Source organism: Trachinotus anak, unplaced genomic scaffold, assembly GCF_046630095.1.
Source record: "Trachinotus anak isolate AG129_WGS33_773 ecotype Australia unplaced genomic scaffold, CSIRO_AGI_Tana_v1 ptg000010l, whole genome shotgun sequence".
NCBI lineage: Eukaryota > Metazoa > Chordata > Actinopteri > Carangiformes > Carangidae > Trachinotus > Trachinotus anak.
In genome coordinates this window covers 5,780,848-5,798,932 of record NW_027273861.1, presented here as the reverse complement: position 1 = coordinate 5,798,932, position 18,085 = coordinate 5,780,848, and the positions used below count along the sequence as shown (strand labels likewise).

General features: G+C 38.7%; 1 protein-coding gene across 4 annotated transcripts in view; it reads left to right on the top strand.

The window, feature by feature from the left end:
• lpp (LIM domain containing preferred translocation partner in lipoma) overlaps positions 1-18,085 on the top strand; it is a 153,328-nt gene that overhangs the window by 82,966 nt on the left and 52,277 nt on the right. For all 4 annotated transcript variants that reach the window (XM_071487149.1, XM_071487147.1, XM_071487150.1 and 1 more), the window contains one exon: positions 10,996-11,592. In XM_071487149.1, the coding sequence (XP_071343250.1) occupies positions 10,996-11,592 (597 nt within the window). The remainder of the gene's footprint in view (positions 1-10,995; positions 11,593-18,085) is intronic.

The following is an 18,085-nucleotide window of genomic DNA, read 5'->3' as shown; positions in this document are numbered from 1 at the left end:
AAATTAGCAATTATATTCCCCTAATATGTACATGAGGAAACACAAAAAGAATACAAGATGTCGAGTAAACAGTGTCAGCCTTTCCAGGCATGGTATGTGTTGTCTCCCTCTTTTTACACATGGTACACGTATGTAAGTGTTGTTCAGTTAAATGCTAATGCACTTCCTCCATTAAAGCCCTCATTCTGATGTAATTCAATCTGTTGTGATAAGATGTGAGTTGAAATTAAAAAGCTTTACCTGTCTTATTCATCCACGCGCTGCAAAATGATAATGTGCAGCATAATACATCAAATATTAAAGGCCTTAGTTCCCCAAACGCTGTACTCTTACAGCCACGGTAAACTTCAGAGTTGTGCTGCGCTGCATCAAGAGGTAACTAAGGCAGTGTCCTTCCAGATGGATTCAAAGACAGAGCTTCACAACTGTCACAAGGCTGAACTAGAACTTCTGAGACCACAGATGTGTGACTCTCTTACAATCATTGTTCCTCCTGAATTAACAGTCAGCCAGTGAAGTGCCCTGAATCTGTCTCTTTGTTTGTGTCCATGTTGGAAACTGAAGAGTGCAGCTGTTGATGCTGTCTAGACAGACAGTATGAACTTTGGACTTTATAGTTCATGTTCACATTTTTAAACTCTGGACTCATATATATGTTTTTGAATTGTGATACTGTGAGCTCTAGAGGTCTTCACTTGTCCACTCTGTAGGTGATATTTGAAACTTGGGACTTGACTCGGGTGTAATTAGGGTCAGTTAAGGTCTTACTCTGTCGCAGCAGGCGTCTTAACTGACAGTTTGCCCTTTCTGACCAAATAGCTCCAGAAGCTATGTAATCAATTTCCAAGACCTAAACTTGGACCTAAGAGCATTTTCAAACCTTGTTCCTTGGCTGTGGTTAGAATCAGATGGTGTGTTCAGTTTCTTGTTGCGTGTTCAGTTTCTTTTCACACAGAAAAAACTCAGCAAGTGAACCCAAATGCATCACTGAAAGCCATGTGAGAATGTTCACTCGATTCATTGGTGAGCTGTGTCTGGAGAGAAAGTAAACACAGGAAGACGCTCCTGAAGAAGGTGATGTCTGCCTAAATATCAATAAAGCAGCGTTCTTCATTGTTTTTTCCGGATCAGATCTCAACTCGTTCTCTGACTCGCTGCTAGCATCTGTTGATTTTGCTCATTGGGAGCCATTTATCTCAAACTTGTAGAGTACATCTCGTAGCTGGATCAGATGAAGGTTGTATCACCTTCCCACCACAAATGAACCTCTCCGGAACAAAAGGATCACCAAAGGTTCTTGGTGCTTGTATTGGTCTTTACCCTAGTGTGATCGCTGTGTTGAGAAACCGAGTCTGTTTAAAGTGGACTAAACAAGGCAGGCTTGAAAATGTCCTAAAACCCCTTTATTGCATTTCAGGAAGCAATAAACATTACAATAAATGTCAGGCCCTTGTACTAGTACTAACACTGGTGACACCCAACACTTCCTTGTTTTCTGAATGGGGCAGTGTACAAGTTGAAGCAGCTGGACTCTGGGTTTGACCAATCAGAAACTTTTACCCTCTGTGCAGGGACTTTTTTTGGCATCTGACACTATCTTAGAGGAACTAAATTTAGTTTTTGGTTTGTTGGGCCTAAATACAAGTTCATGAGTTTGTCAAAAGATATTTGGTTAAATATTCGGAAAAATGCTGACAAATTATCTTTTAGTAGTAGCCGTGTGTTAAGTGATGATGTATTATTCTGCTGCCGTGTTCTTTCTCTGTGGAGGGCTGCTCAGGTTTGAGGTCTGTTGGGATCGGATCTGACTTTTCCCCTGTCTCTTTTTTTATAAATTAATGTAGGCATTTCAGGTTCAAGTAGTTTTTTCGTGGTCTGTTTCAGATCTGGTGGAAAATTCTGGACCTGTTAGGACCTCTTAATAAAAGCCGTCTACTACATGTACAGATTGTTGGCATTCACCATGTCACATACTTTAAATATGTTTGAAAAACTTGGCAAAATCAGTGCTGTTATTTGAGTGTGTCAGAAAACTAAAAGAAAGTGAACTCTTAGAACTTCAACTTTTACATAATCAAGTTGCATGATTTTATGAGGAGAATTTAAAAAAGAAGCCCAACTTCATATCCCATCTGATGAAACATGCTGCAGAAATGTGGAAAACCACTCTGCCTTTTTTTCTTCAAATGTCACAGAATAAAAAAATTGCATTTACAGTAGCAGATCCACTGTGCTGTGTTTGGTTCATACTGAATGTAACAAGGAGCACATTACTGTCACTTCACCACTACGTCAGCAGACAAGCCGCAGCATTGCACACATTGGTCTGTTTGTATTTTCACTCAGCGTCAAATAGCCTCATGTCTGTGTAATAAGTTGTCATGTCCATACAAAACAGATGAGAATTATTGAAGTCTGCTGACAGTTTAGCTGAAGCGAGTGCTCGAAATGCTGCTGAGATGGATCCTTCCACTTGAGTGCCCTAAGGAGGCCTCACTTCACACTGTGCCAGTCAAGCCATGCCGTGACACTCCCGTCTCTCAACAGGCAGAGCATTGCGGTTGGCGCTTGCTGTCACAACACGGCAGAATGATAGGCCCTCGCTGCTTGCTCCCAAGTCTCCCACTGATCACGCCGTCTGCTGAACGATCACAGAGATTGCAGACTGTAGACCACCCTGGCCGTATTTCAGCTCCCTGAGAGTATGATAGGGTTGGTGACCTTTCATCTGCTCCCCTTATGAGGTGCAAAACTCTGGAGGCATCTCAAGGGACGGTCTCACCATTTCAATTCCCTCTGTCATCACTACAGGAGCACTTAGTCTGTGTTTCTGCACACGAGGTGCACAGAACTAAATATGTTTACATTTTACATGGATTAACATGAACAAGCCTTGTCCATGTTCATGTCAGGTATAATTAAGTGACAATATTATGGTTCAAGGGAAGATGCAAGAGACAATATTGACATTTCATGAATCACCAAGGGCAAAAACAAACCTCCCTGGTGGGCAGAGAGTGAGTGGATCGAAGGCATAAAGCTGTTCCCTTGACAACATTGTAGACGTCTAAAATATAGGCAACAATACCTGTCAGGAAGAAGTGTGAAGGTTAGAGAAAAGTCAATGAATCACCTTAAAGGAATAGTTTGACATTTTGGGAAATATATTTATTTGATTTGTTGTCAAATCTCATCTCTTAACAAATCTCATCTCATACAAGTGGCAACCCACTGTGATGTCTGTTTTCCTCTAAATGGACCATAATTTAAAAAATGAACATCATGTTGTATTGAAGAAGACTTGAAACTAGAGACTGAAACCATAAACTCATTAGGAAAACGTTTACTGAAGTAATAAATCAAGTGAGATGTAGTCGTTTTCCCATAGACTTCAATACAATCAGACTTCTTGATGCAACCAGTGGAGTCGCTCCCTCATGGTCATTAGACAGAATGCAGGTTTAAGACACCAATGCATTGTTTTCACTTTTCAGACTTAGAGTCCACGTTCATTTTATTTACACTCTATGATCTCATATCTGTTGTTAAATCTGAAACTATGTGAAGCAGATTAGCTTAGCTTTGCAGAAAGAATAGAAGTGTACAGAGACAGCAGGCATGACTCTGTGTGAAGGAGTCCTGGAGTCGTCGGTGGCGACATGACTCCAGGAAGTCACTGTGACGGAACCAGTCTAGCTGTTTCCCCCGTTTCCAGTCTTTGCGTTAAGCTAAGCTAATTAGCTGCAGGAGCAAAACGTTGGACTATTCCTTTAACAACATGTGTGTAGCTTAGTTTCTGTGACATCTCTCAGTAAGAGTTCCTTTCAGGGACCTCTCCGAAAAAGAAGTTTATCTATTCCTACTACAGCACATGATACTAGAAGGTTTTATGATATCCAGCCACGCTCTCTTCTAACGTCACCTTTTCTTATTTCTGTTGTTACAGATTGTCTAAACTGGCCACAGTCACTCATCTGGCCCCTTAAGCTGGTCATGTTAAACCTGTAAAGGACTTGGGTCTGTGGGAAGTGGTGTTCATTTAAGACCATTAAAACTGATTAAAACTGCATCATATGCACAATATAGTGTTGAGCAGGGCTATTTCCCAAGGCTTTTCTTTGGTTTTGTACTTTCTTAAACAGCCTTCTTGTCTGTTTCATTGTAAATGTAGTGTATGATTGTGGTTAGTTATCCTATATTATGTTTGACATCTCAGGTGTTAGGGGATCTTGTTCAGTTTCTTGAGGAAATATAGTCTGACTGTACTTGCTCTCAGATATACTATACATATAAAAAACAGCCAACTCAAAACTTCTATAAATGTGTTCATTGTCTCACCTGGCCTGTTTGTCTCATGTGGCCTGTAGGAGGTTTTGCAGTGTGTACGCTGCGACATTGTGTGCCCTTGTTTTCAGAGTGTCTCTTTTTCCTGCCTCCTTGTGTTAGTGTCCTGCTGTAATGACAGGAATGTCCTTCACATGTTTCAGCTGTCACAACACCTAGACATTTAGATTTAAGCTTCTTTTAAGGCAGAATAAATTTGCATCCGTCAGGAACACGTGCAGTAAGGTGGATGTAGTGACACATTATATCTCAGTTATCAGTGTAGGTTTTTTGTTGGCGGTTCTCAAAGACTCAAGGGTCACTCAAAGAGAAAATGAATGGTCAAATACTACCGTACTGTTTTCTTGTATAAAATCCAGGTTGTCAGATAAAATGCCACATTTTTCCCTTTGAAGGTGAGACAGCAGTTACCTGAGCATTTCTGTGTTTCTGCATCTTATCTCCAGGAGCTACCAGACTGCATCAAGATGACACTGCAGCACTGTAATTACAGGGCTGGGTGGCGTTTAAGTTTTTCCTCTCAGTTTGTTTTATATAGTGCTATTTGCTTTGATTGCTTTGTTGCTGCATGGAGCAGGGATGTTGCCACAGTGCCGGTGGCGCCCATTGACCTTATGGTCAATCTGGCAGCAGGTTCTGAGTTTTGACAGGGGCAGCCAACTGTGGAGAGAGGAGCATGCCTTCAGGCGCTCAGTGTGTTCCGTCAATGTTCGTTAGTCAGATAAACTGCATAGTATCACCCCTTTGTCTTTTATTAGCAGGGTGAACCAATGACAAATTTAGCTTGTGCCAGGGCGCCGTGTCAGTCAGTGTAACCTGCCTCTTTACATCATGAAGTCCTAGTAACAATGCTAAAAGGCTTACCATCAACTGCTGTCAGTAATTATTATGCTTCTTCCCAATAACGTGCAAGTTTACAATACACACACACACTCAAACACACACACAGCCTCTGAGAGAACACTTACAGTTGCCGTCTCTGGGATTGATGACATCGACACACTATAAGCGATGGACGTTTTCAGCTGCGCAGTATTTCACCTCCTGAAGCAGGAGGGGTCACAAGTGCATGAAAAGCTCATTACAGGGATGAGTCAGGGGTGTGTGGTGAGAGACTGGCCTGTAGTTCTGCAGGAGGTGAATGAAACAATTAGTTTCTGCTGCGTGAGAACTACAAAACACACATTTCCCTCTTTTGTAAAGATAGCCTGCAGAAATGCCACGATCGCTGACTCTCAGGGACTTTTTTTTCACACAGTAGCCCAGAAAATGATTTTTTAGTTGCATCAGTGAGTAATACGCCCTACTTTGTATGATGTTGTTACATCATACTAGAAATATTACATACTTTTTTTTTTCATGAAACCCAGTTTTTTTAGAGGATTACATAACAGTGAATTTTGGAACATGGACTTCATGTTCAACTACATCATCTTCGGGTTGTCTTGGTGGTAAAAACCAGAGTGTGCATGTTATGTACTGTACATGTGACTCCTACCTGCCTCGTCTGTGTTTTCTCATCTCTCCCTGCATTTACAGTGTGTATGTAATTTCTGTGTTGTGCGTCACAGACTGAAAAATGTACTTAGCCATTATGAAAAAAAGATCATTTTTATATTAGGTCTAAATATAATTTTTTAATGCAAAGTGAGTTTGTAGAAGCCGAGCATGACCTTTTGATACTCTAAATAACACAGTAGGACTATTGTACTAATTTAGTTGTGATGATTACAACAATATTGATCAAATTACATTGAGTGACATTTTTAGATATATTATATATCCTGAATACTACGTTTTTCTTTGCTTGCTCTCATTTGAAGTATCTATTGACTGTATAATAACTATAACTTAATGTATGATTTTTTTCATTTACATCTGCACATGTAAAAATTATAAACTAGAAATTAGAAGCCACAGCACAAATAATGTAATTTGAATTTTATTTATTCCACAGTGTTATTCCTATTATATCTATCTGTTTAATGTTAGGGAATTTGATATTCCATTCTTTTAAAGTGTGATTCTCACATATAAAGTTTAGGACAGGACACATTCAGAGTGAGGCAGATGCACCCATACAGAAACATACACATGCCAAGAAAAATCTGGTTTCCATCCAAATTTATCACAGAGTTTAACCACATTTCCAACCACTACTGTTCAAACTAATTTGAACAATTACACACTGAAGTTTGTTCAAATTACCCATGTAGCATATCCTACAACGATTTATGGCCATGTCCACACTGGATTTTGCTTCTCATTCATCTCTACGAGGAACAGGGCGAGACACATTCGCTTCATTTCATGAGCTGACCCCACCTTGTTAGCTTCGCGGAGAGTTCCAGAATAACCAGAATGCAACTATTAGGAGTTGGTATATTGACATAAACAGTTAGTGGCACTAATTGTCCAGTCAGGTGCAGTTACACCACTGCAGAAGAAAAGGGTGCAACAAGACAACAAAATGGAAAGAGACCAAGTCAAACCTCAAAAGATAGTAAATCACTTGGAAAAGTGTGAGGAAAACTTGATGGAAAACTTGCGTTTGTATTTGTTTCATTTACTATTTCGAGGAACATTAGTCTCTTTGTTGCTCCACACAGATCTGATGTTTAGAAGATCTGCTGTTGTTTTTAGTCTCTGGTGGAAGCCTGAATGACAAATATAGATGCACCAACTTTTCTTTTTCAGCCAAGCATAAAAAAAAATTGAAATTTTTTTATTTTATTTTATTTTATTTTTTGGAATTTCCAGCTTTCCCACTTTCACTTCCCTTTCTTTGTGCAAATTGAAAATAAGCATAAAAACAGGTGGAGGGAAATGCACTTAATGATAGTTGTAGTTGTGGTAGCAGCTCCAGTAGATGCACCTGGCTGATGCATCATAACTGTGACATTGTTGTCTTAAGCATTAGGCAAGAGTGAACACATTGCTGAAATATCCACTTGTTAAAGGCGAGGCTTGTCATGCAGCTATCACTTGACGGAGCAAAAAAGAATCAGATATAAGACGTACCAGCGAAAAGCTCCCAGTATGTGTATAACACAATTTAACTGCGAATGGAAAGATAGTTGAAAACAACTAGAAGGCCTCGCCACGGTCCACAAAGACATTGGTTAATCATATTTAATGTGGCTTATCTAGAACTATTTTAGGAAGAGAACTGATATCCTCAATTGTATGACTGAACTGAGGCTGTCGGATTGTTAAATGTGACGATTTTGCCTGATCGTGTAAAGACAAGATGAGTGAAAGAGAAGGAAAGATTAGTGAGTGTCGACCGGGGATTCTTCCATGGTCAGAGTGTAAAATAGCCAGATGCAAATGGACGGACGAGCCAACAGTTGAGAGCACTGGCTCTGTATGAATAAGGAGCAAGAAAAAGTTGAGAGAAAAATATCCAAGGTCTAAGATGAGTCTGAAAAGATGCAGAACTTCTCCCTCTTTAGGGGTTTTCCCCAAGCTTGCTTTAAAAAAAATCCCCCACCCTTGTGGTTTGAAATGCAAAGTTAACAGTTTTACTCAGCCCCCCCAAGGCTTGTATAGTCTCTCCTAATCTTTTTTAATGTGTCAAAAGGCTTTCTTGAGAGTCTCTGTGAAATTTCACACTTAAGTTGTTTGCAAAGTCAGTCTGAATTACAGTATAGAGTGAGGGTTAACTTTTCCAAAGGGGTTGGAGAAAACTTTTCTAAAACTGTATGTGTTGTGTTTGTGTATGGAGGGGATGTTAGAGACAACAACACAGTGTGCACTGAGACTGATGCTATATGCCAGGTCAGACTTCCAGATTTTAAACCGTGCCCCTTAAGGGCAGCCGTACAGATAGTCTAACAGGGAATCACTGGGTATGGAATCTAATTTTAGGTGTGTATGTAAACCAGTCTCATCATCACGATTAATAAACCTTCCAGGCAAATTTTAACATACGTCTAATTCGTTAAAGTTAGTATGGATCAATATGAGCTTTGCTTTGAACTTTAAGTGGAATTTTATTGCAACCATGTATAGTATCGTTTACAAACTTGTGTTTGTAAATCAGTCTCAAATTGCAAATTGTAAGCCAAACAAAATAAGTGAGTAAGATATAAATAGTAGGAATTAAATATGTGTGACAAAATATGCTGATGTGTTGACATAACAAGATACAACATTTTCATTGTATCCCATAAACATTGGAAAACTTTACCTGTAGTAATGTAAGATTTCTGCCATATTGCTCGGCCTCTGGTTAAATTATTACCACACATAGTGCATATAAAAAATTATTCTTCAAAATAAGGTATTAATAGTATATTAATCTAGAGACCATCCTGTGATGAGATCACAGCAGCCATGATGCCCGTCATCATGTCGACGTTCTGACCCATGAGTCATCATTACTACATCATTACTACATTATAACATAAATACTCAGTACTCAGGGATTGCACACACCCATCTTCGAACCCAGCCTTCACTTAGATTTGAAATACACACCTGTACAGTTTCATGACTATATCTTGCAGAGATTTAATGTTATTGCTTTGACAGAATCTATCCTCCGACAGAAAGACATAAACATCTGCTCAAGTCCTCAAAACCACCTCTGTGGAAGCGCCCACTACAGTGGGTGTCTACAGGACAACATTTTGCCATGACACCATAAACACAGACTGACAGTGAAAATAATAACTATAATATATTCATTGACTTATATTAATCTACAAGTAGGGCTACATCAGGGAACAACATCTCATCGTCCTAATTGAGACACTATCCTGTACAGTCTCGGTCTCAAAATAAATACTGTTATTGAATTTGGCCACTGGTGGAAGGCTTGAAACTTAACAGCCAAATAAACAAACTGCTTCTCTCTTCACTTTGTAGTCATAACAATATCTCAGACCTCTCTCATTAATATTGATGGGTCTGAGGCATGCAGCAGCTGAAAAGATAGTTTAGTTAATATGAAAATCTTTACCACTACACAGAAATTCTGGTTCAGATTGTATGCATTTGATTAGTTTCATCACCCTGAGAAAGGGGTGAATCCATTCTCTTAATGTTGTGGAAAATGTACCATGACAGTGTAATTATTTTGAGGGGACCAATTTGCATTTCCAGTGCTCGGCTAAGTAAATGTTACTGTAGGTTCTAAGGCCTTAAAGATAAATTACTAATCTGGAGTATTTAAAACCCATGAAACATTTAAATTAAGTAATTTCACTTCCTAAAGGGCATTGTGGAGATTTTTCCACACATATGCAACAGACAGTCTTTTTTAAATAAACATCAGCCCTAATCACTGAGACAGAAATCTGAGTGAGAGCAGAAAATATTTTCTGGAGCTTTTAATGGTTCCTTAGGGGCTGCCCTCTGACTTAGATTAGATGGGATTTAGACAAAGTTGATGCATGCACCTCTTTTACCAAAACTTGGATTTCTTCTTTTTATCTCACTACATTATTAGGATCATAGACATACATTTTACTGTGTACTATATCACTGATAGAATTACAACATAAGTGTTTTTATTCAATTTAAGCGAGGAATTACGAGGGAGTGAAGCAGAGCCGTAAACCTTGTCTATTTGTGACATTTCTCTGCAGCAGGCTTTGATCAACTTTTAAGGGAAATCGATTGGAATTGTTGCTCTGCCCCAATTTAGAAGACGTCTCATCAAACCGAGCTGCAAAGGGTCTAAAGACTACAAGTGTTCATTTTTGTTCCCCTAGTGCTGCAAATTTAGTAATTGACTCTGATTTTTGGCTTCAGGCAATAACCTAATAAGGCCATCCAAGGTTAATGATAGACCCTTTTTAGACTGGCTGAATGTCTGACACCGATATGTAGTGGTAGTGAAAAACAATTATTACTTACATGAGAGACACTCAGGGCAGACGCCTCTGACATCAGAGCGAAACCTTGTTATTCTGTGTGTTATTAGCTGCTGTATTTAGTTACAGCTTTGCCTGTGCGTCAAAAGTGGCCATTGGACATAAGACCAGAATGCCACAGTCTCTCAGACGTCAGAGTCTCAGCAGTGGGTTGTGTTGCTGCTTTACAGCCGTCTCTTCCCAGGAACACCAGCGCCACAAATCTCTGTGATTTAACATCTTTCATGTCCAAGCAGCTGGAGTCAGCACAAGTGTCATGTGCCATTGCCAATCTGCTATCATGGCGTCCTCTCCAAAACAATTTATCCCTTCCCCTCCTGCTTTATTAGCCATAGATTACAGGCAGTCGTGGACAGTGCAGAGCCTCTGCTGTCGAGGTAGCCTTGTAATTGACTCTGGGGAGGCAGGGTGGATAATCATTTGAGCATAAACCACACTATCAGTAAATAGGTGGTGAATACAACTATTGTATACCCGCCATTCAGCAGGATTTAATTCATCAAAGTTTTAACCTCATCCTGTTACTGTTACTAAATGAATTACCAAATTCATTCATTTTACCAAAATGAATGACCCTCCCATCAGCCTCAGCTGTACTAGATGTAAAACAATATACCTGCTTAACATCAGCATCTTGGGACTGTCATTTTATGTGTAAAATTTATAGCTTTGTCCTTCAATGTCTGTTTCCAGTGACAACGTTAAGTGTGAAATTTACTCATCTGTATGTTTGTTTTAACTGGAGCACATTATTTCTGCCTTTTTGCAGAACTCTGGATCCTCAGCAGCCTCCACTCCCAGTGCTCCAGTTACTGGTTACAAGCGCATGGTGATTCCAACTCAGCCACCTCTGACGGCCACAAAGAAGTCTACACCCAAACCTCAGGCACCTGGGGGTGTCTCTTCTATCCCCCCTTCCTCTGTCAGCCCAGTGGCCAAGCCTCAAAGCCACACAGCTCCTCAGCCAGTCCCAGCATCCTACGCTACAGCCTCAACCCCCAGCCAGCCCACCTTCAACGTCCAGGTGAGGTCGGCTCAGCCTGGCCCCCAGCATCAAGCCCCAGGAGGGCACCATTTTGGCCAGCAGCCCATTCGCAGCCCTGCACAGGTGCAGTACATGCCAGCCCAGCCCAAAGGTCCTGACTTTGCCTATGGACCGCCACAGCCTGGCTTTTCCCAGATGGCTCAGGGTGCATATCAAGAACAGCACCATCCAGGAGTACCTCAAGTAGGTGCGCTAAGCTCCAGGAGACCTGAGCCGGCCTCCACCCAAGCATACCAGCCTCCTGGCCCCAAGAAGACCTACATTACAGATGTACCACCAAGCTTGGCCTCCTACACTTCTGGACCAACTGTCCCACCAAAGGTAAGAACATTTATACATGTGCAAAAGATAATTAAAAAAAAATTAAATCTTTTTTTTTTAAATAAAGAATTAATAGTCATTTTTTCTTGAACATTGCTGTATTTATACACACATACAACAACTGTGGCAGAGGAAGCAATCAGTCCATCCATTTATCCATCCATCCTTCCATCCATTCATCCTTTCTGCCAGTTTCAGGCACTTTTCATGGTCTGATTTGGTGGCAGTAGGCTTAGAAGAGTTGGCCAGGCATCCATTTCCCCAGCCACATCGCCCAACTCCTTCTTGAGAATCCAGAGGCGTTCCCAGGCCAGCTGGGATGTTTAATCCCTCCAGTGTGTTCTAGGTTTGCCCTGGAGCTTCCTCCCAGTTAGATATCCCTGGAATACCTCCACAGAGAGGAGTCTGGGAGGAGTCCTGATTGGATGCTTGAACCACCTCAACTGGCTTTTGTCAAAAGCATAGCTGTTCTACTTTAAACCTCTGTGGGACATTCAAACTCCTCTGCCTATCTCAAAGGGTGGACCCAGACACTCTGGGAGGAAAACTAGTTTCTACCATTTGTAGCTGAAATTCTCTCCTTTTAGACACTACCTAAAGTCTGCAACCATGGCTGAGGGTTGGAACAGATCCAGTGATAGAGCAAATGTCTTTGTTTTTAGCCGTAGCTCCTTCATACAATTTTGTGACGTGAGCATCAGCATCACTTCATCAGTCTCAATTTTATCATGATGAACAGAACCCAAAGGTTTTTAAACTCTCAGTTAGGTCATTTATTGGGCTCACAAAGTAACAGTAAGAGGAGGCCTGAAAACCTAGTATGGTCATGTTTAGTTTTGGTGTTTGGGCTTGTCATTTCTTTCTTCTTTATCTGAAGAAGGGCTGAACAGTTAAATATAATATGACCAATAGCCAAATTGCAAGAGCTACAATGTTTTTGATAAAGGTAAAATATGTCACAACATACCTTAAAACGGAACTGTGGGGCTACAGAGATGTCCCGGCCTACAAATCATATTCTCCACAGGTAACTGAACATGAATTTTTTTCAGTGAAAGTGAAATGCAAAAATGACCAGTATAACTGAAGTTTTAATATATTTTGAATCATATTTTAATCGCATTATCTTCCAAAATGATCACAATATGATTTTCATATTATCTAATCTTAAGTATCTTTTTAGTCGTGTTATATACTCTTAAAGATTGTGTGTGGCACAATGTGGCATTTTAGTCTCATATATGTTCATGTGAGTGTGTGTGTGTGTGTGTGTGTGTGTGTGTGTGTGTGTGTGTGTGTGTGTGTGTGTGTGTGTGCATGCATACATTTGTGTAGCATCAGAAGGCAATGCAGTGGGGAGTTCCTTGCCATCATTCATTGAAATGCTTTGTTGTTGTTTTAACCTTTATGAATTTTTGAAAGATATTCTCTGCTGGGAGGTTTACACCATCTGATTTCATTTGTCTCATAAAAGGCAGATTGTTTTCAGTTGTATACCATATATCTACCCACTGTGCTATATGAACCCAAGCCTATAGCTTCATGAAGTTTACCTCCTCAGATGTAAGCTGCAGTCATTAGCTGAGCTGACTGCAAATGGTTTATCTACTGTGTGTGTGTGTATATGTGTGTATATGTGTGTATATATATATATATATATATACACACATATACACACACACACACAAAAAAAAATGATATATATAAAAAATATAATATATAAATATATAAATAATATATATATATATATATATATATATATATATAAAATAAAATATATAAAATATATTTTATATATAAAATATAAATATAAATATAAATATAAATATAAATATATATATATATATATATATATATATATTTTTTTTTTTTTTTTTATTTTTTTATTTTTTTTAATACCTTACATTTACCAAATCCATTGGTTCATTCTTGTCTATAGTGTGTCGGCTAAGACATCAAACATCATTGTATTAGAAGGAAATTACATTCTTTTAATAATACAGTCAACTAGCTCTGCACTGCAATACTGTGTATACCATTGTAAACATTAAAAGGTTAGCCGGAGATGCTGTTTTCAACCAACTCATGGAGCTCACGTTGGCTTGTTGGCTCATGTCAGCTACACGAGTTGACTACAGCTGATCAAATCTCCTAGCAACATTTGCCGTCTATCACTTGACAAAGTTGATGTTTGTCAACTAGAAAGGAGAAGCCTACTTTTGCCTGCTTGTGTCTGAAATCAAGGACAAACTGTCTCAAAAATTACAAAGAATTTTGAGTAAAAACATTTTTGAAAAATGTTTAGATTTAACTATTCAACTATTCATTCTTTAACAGTGTAAACACACAAAGGAAATAAATACTATTCAACACAGACACATATATCCATAGTAGTTAAAAAGCACTTCATTTACTCTTGGAATAGGCAGTAGAGGGCTGTTACAGGCCCAGCCTCCAGTCTTCAAAAGCAATGCAAGGTTGGATGCAGCACTAGGCCTTTTTATAGAACTGTGTATGATTGAAAAGAATCACAAAATACTGTTATCCCCTAGAACAGTGTAATCAATGCCACAGAGACATCTATTCTCATCTCTATATCCAGCCGTCGACAATCTCTGGAAAGTGCAAGGCCCTTGAGTTTTCTTTAATTCAAGGATTTTATGCTGGTTCCAAATACAAACTGGGCCTCTCAGCCTCTGGGAATAGCTCATCAAGGACTGTACTTTACTAAATACAAATTAGCTTCGACATTGCAGCAAGTATCTTAAAAATAAGTCTAATTATATTTGTTCAAAACAAAAGTCTACATTTTGCTTGAAAAGCTCTCTTTGGTCCCAGTATGATGCATTATTAAAAAACAAAAGGTGGCGTTTAATAGATTTGTGAGCATCTCTTTGATTTCAGATAAAAGCAAATCACTAATCTTACAGATATAGCTCATATGTCTCTCTCTCTCTCTCTCCCATATATATATATGTTTGTGTGTGTGTGTGTCACATATATAGATCATGGGCTCTGTGCCCTTCCTCCAATGCTTTATTTGAACGCTTTGAGAAACATATCTGGAAACTTAATGCTCTATTTGCTCACATTCATCTAAAGAACATGCTGTAAATGAGTCTGTGGTGTAACACATCATGTTTGACCCGACCGTCCCCTGAAATATTTCATTTACAAATATAAATATTTGTATCCAAACCTTAGCTCTAATCTTTTTTTTTCTTTATTATTTGTGTTCAGTATATTTAATGCCAAAACAGACCAGAGGCACTATAAAAGCCAGATTAGAATTAAAGCAAAATCTGTCAACGTTGCCTTTGTGATCATCACTCTGCTTGACCCAATGTCGTGACATGTTCATAACCTTTTACAAATGGCGTTAAATCTGCTTAAAAGAAAAAGGGTTGTGCCTCTTTTAATCTGTTGTGTAAATAAACCAAAACACAGTCAATTAAAGGAACTATTTACATATTTGTCATAATTATCAAAAATTATATCCTGTCATTCAGAGTTAATGGTGATTTTGTGTAAAACCCAAGACTTTCTCAGTAGGGGGTCTGTGATTTTGATTGAGGACTTTATTAAAGAGATCATTTCACATAATTGAGTGTATTCATAGAAGGTCAGTGTCATTAGAAGTCCAAGATGAACTCGTTGGATGAAATTCTATGATGTGGACTTGTTCTGGCTCATCTGCTCTGCCCCTCAGCCCACCCCATATCACTCTCTGCCACCCAGCACACATCCCCTAATGTGCTCTTACTCACACGTAAAGTGGAGGTGTAATAACATCAACAGGCTCCAAGGACGCTTAATTACCCAAATCCACCAGTGTTTGATCTCTATTGTAGTCTAAAAAATTAACAGATTTCATGGCTGCCGGTTAACATACCAATTTCCACGAGTCTTTCCGTCTTTCCCGAAATTGGAGGAAAGCTAAGCTGGATGATGACTTGTGTTATGGCTGAGCTTGAGTGACGTTTGGCAGGGGAGGATTATTTTGAACTGCTCAATCCCTGCAGCCAGTTAAAGCCCCTCGAAGGTCAATGATGGTTTCAACTGTCAAACATGTTTAAATATCTGACATTTTCTCTGCCTTCCAGTCCTGGCCACTACGCCTTTTTGACCTGCACAAGAGCACTGGCATATGGTGCCATCAGGATCTGTTCAAAAGACCCATGTTATATATATGCCATAAACCCTTACTAATCTCAAAAATTGTGTTTGCAAAATACCTAAAATCCTATTTAAAAAAGAATACAGTAAGCAACACCTGTGAAAATCCATTAAAGGCATAAGAAAGTCACTGCTCATGTAAACATTATCTTTGACAGGGCATGAACACATTATTTTGGTATTTAAAGATAAATTCCTGATTTTTTTGTCATTTGTTTTCACTAGCAAATGCATGAAATGCATCATAAAACACTACACATTAATCAGTGCTTTATAACGAAATAAGGAATCATCCAAAATCTAAATTTGTAAAATCAAGTTTGTAAAAATGATAGAATGCACCACTTAAGTCAACTGAGCATCAAAAAGCAGCTTGGAGTCAAAACCTAGGCCTAGATTACAGACTCTTTATTTGACATTATTAGATTTGGCACCTTGACGAGACAAGAGGCTGGTAAACTGGGAACTGGGACCAGAAGGTCTATTCATAAAGATTTTTAGTCATACAATTGCAGGATATACATCAACAAAGCAAGACATTTGAGACTTAAGTAGTAAAGGTTAGGTTAATTTTGGCTATAAAGCTTGCGTATCATTCCCGTATCAATGGACATTAATATTACTTTATGTTAGTGGGAGATACCTCCCATGTTACATATAAATAAGGAGGCAAAAGGGGCCCAGGATACAACCCTAGGGCATTAAAAAAAAAACTGAAGATTTGACATATTTTTGGTCTACTATCTAGAAGCTCAGCCACTGATGATAGTCTCAGATGGTTTTTAGTCTGCTCCATGCCCATCTAAATATTATTTTGTTGAGCTGTTCTGTCATGACGATGGGTGACACTTCTATTTATGCCTTGAAAGACAATCAGGTGTGAACTCCTGCTGTGTTTACATCATACATGATGTCCTCTCCTTAGGTGATTGACCCTAGCTGCCCCAAACTCAAGAACTATGTGCAGCTCCAAAAAAAGCATGCTGACTGAGTGCAGGGTTTCCAGCTCTGCTATAGATTTCCTGAGCGGATTCTTCTTCTGGTGCAGGATTACCACATGTAACTACAAAGTGAGAGCCCACGGCTTCAGCAAGATGAAGATGTTATCTGCAGCCCTGTGATCTTTTCCTTGTATATAGATGCACCTTGAAACAAATTACACTTTGTTCAGAACAACAAAACAAATGGCTATTCTAAACCATATACTGACACACAAATAGTCCCATATTTTTTTATTGTTTTAAAAATTGTTAGTTGTTGGTAGTTTTGAAGTAGCTTTTTTGAAATACAGAACAAAGGAGCTTGATTCAGATCAGATTGATCTGATTGATATAATACAGTCACTATATTTCTCTGACCCCTTGATCTGTTTTCATTTATTTCACAGCACCATCAAAAAATCACATTGAAAAATCCGATCCACATATTTTTGTGTGCTTGTCTTTGCAAACTGTACAAGTGAACAATCTGCAGGATTTCCCTCTGGCTACACAAAAAAAAAAGGAAAAAAAAGAAAGATTCTTTACAATCCCTTAAAGCCACTTCTATTTTTGCTAAACCACAGTGGCAGTCTAATTCTCACCATGTACCTCAACATATTTTTTTATTTGCTCTTCAAATGTCACTGTGCTTAAAGGACAAAATCATAATTCCTATTTCTGTATAGAGATGTCTGCCAAATTAATGTACAACACAGCTTTCATAAAAATGACACCACTAAAATAAAACTTTGTGTATGTGTTTAGGTGAAAGGTGGAAGCAGTGAACCTGAAAATATAATTAGAACATATTCCACAGTTTTTCAGGCAGTAATATTGTCCTTACAGAACAATTAAAAACAAAATTAGGCATGATTTTGAAAAATGGGCACACCCACTCACATCTAAGTATAACACTTCACTTACACCTGTGACTGACTCTGACTTTCCAACAATTTCTTTTTCTTTTCATACTGTTCAAGAAAGCAACATTATAGAAAGAAGCACAAATAATAAATTCATTATGATTCATTCTCATAACTTTTACATCTGAAAATACTCTACATTTCAATTCTACACAGTCATAATGAACAATGTATATTAGCCGAGTATATCCAAGTTGTTGGTGTTTACCATTCAAGTGCGACACAAACAGGACACATAACTTTTGCTGCCTGAAATGTGGCACATGTGGTAACCCTCCCCACCTCCAACCTTCTTAAAGTTCCTCTCTAGACATGTTTTAAACTATATAAAAATACTCTGCTATGATTAATATTCAGTTTCAAATGTTTTTCCCACATAAAAAGTGAAAAAATAAATAAAACCGGGGCTTTAAA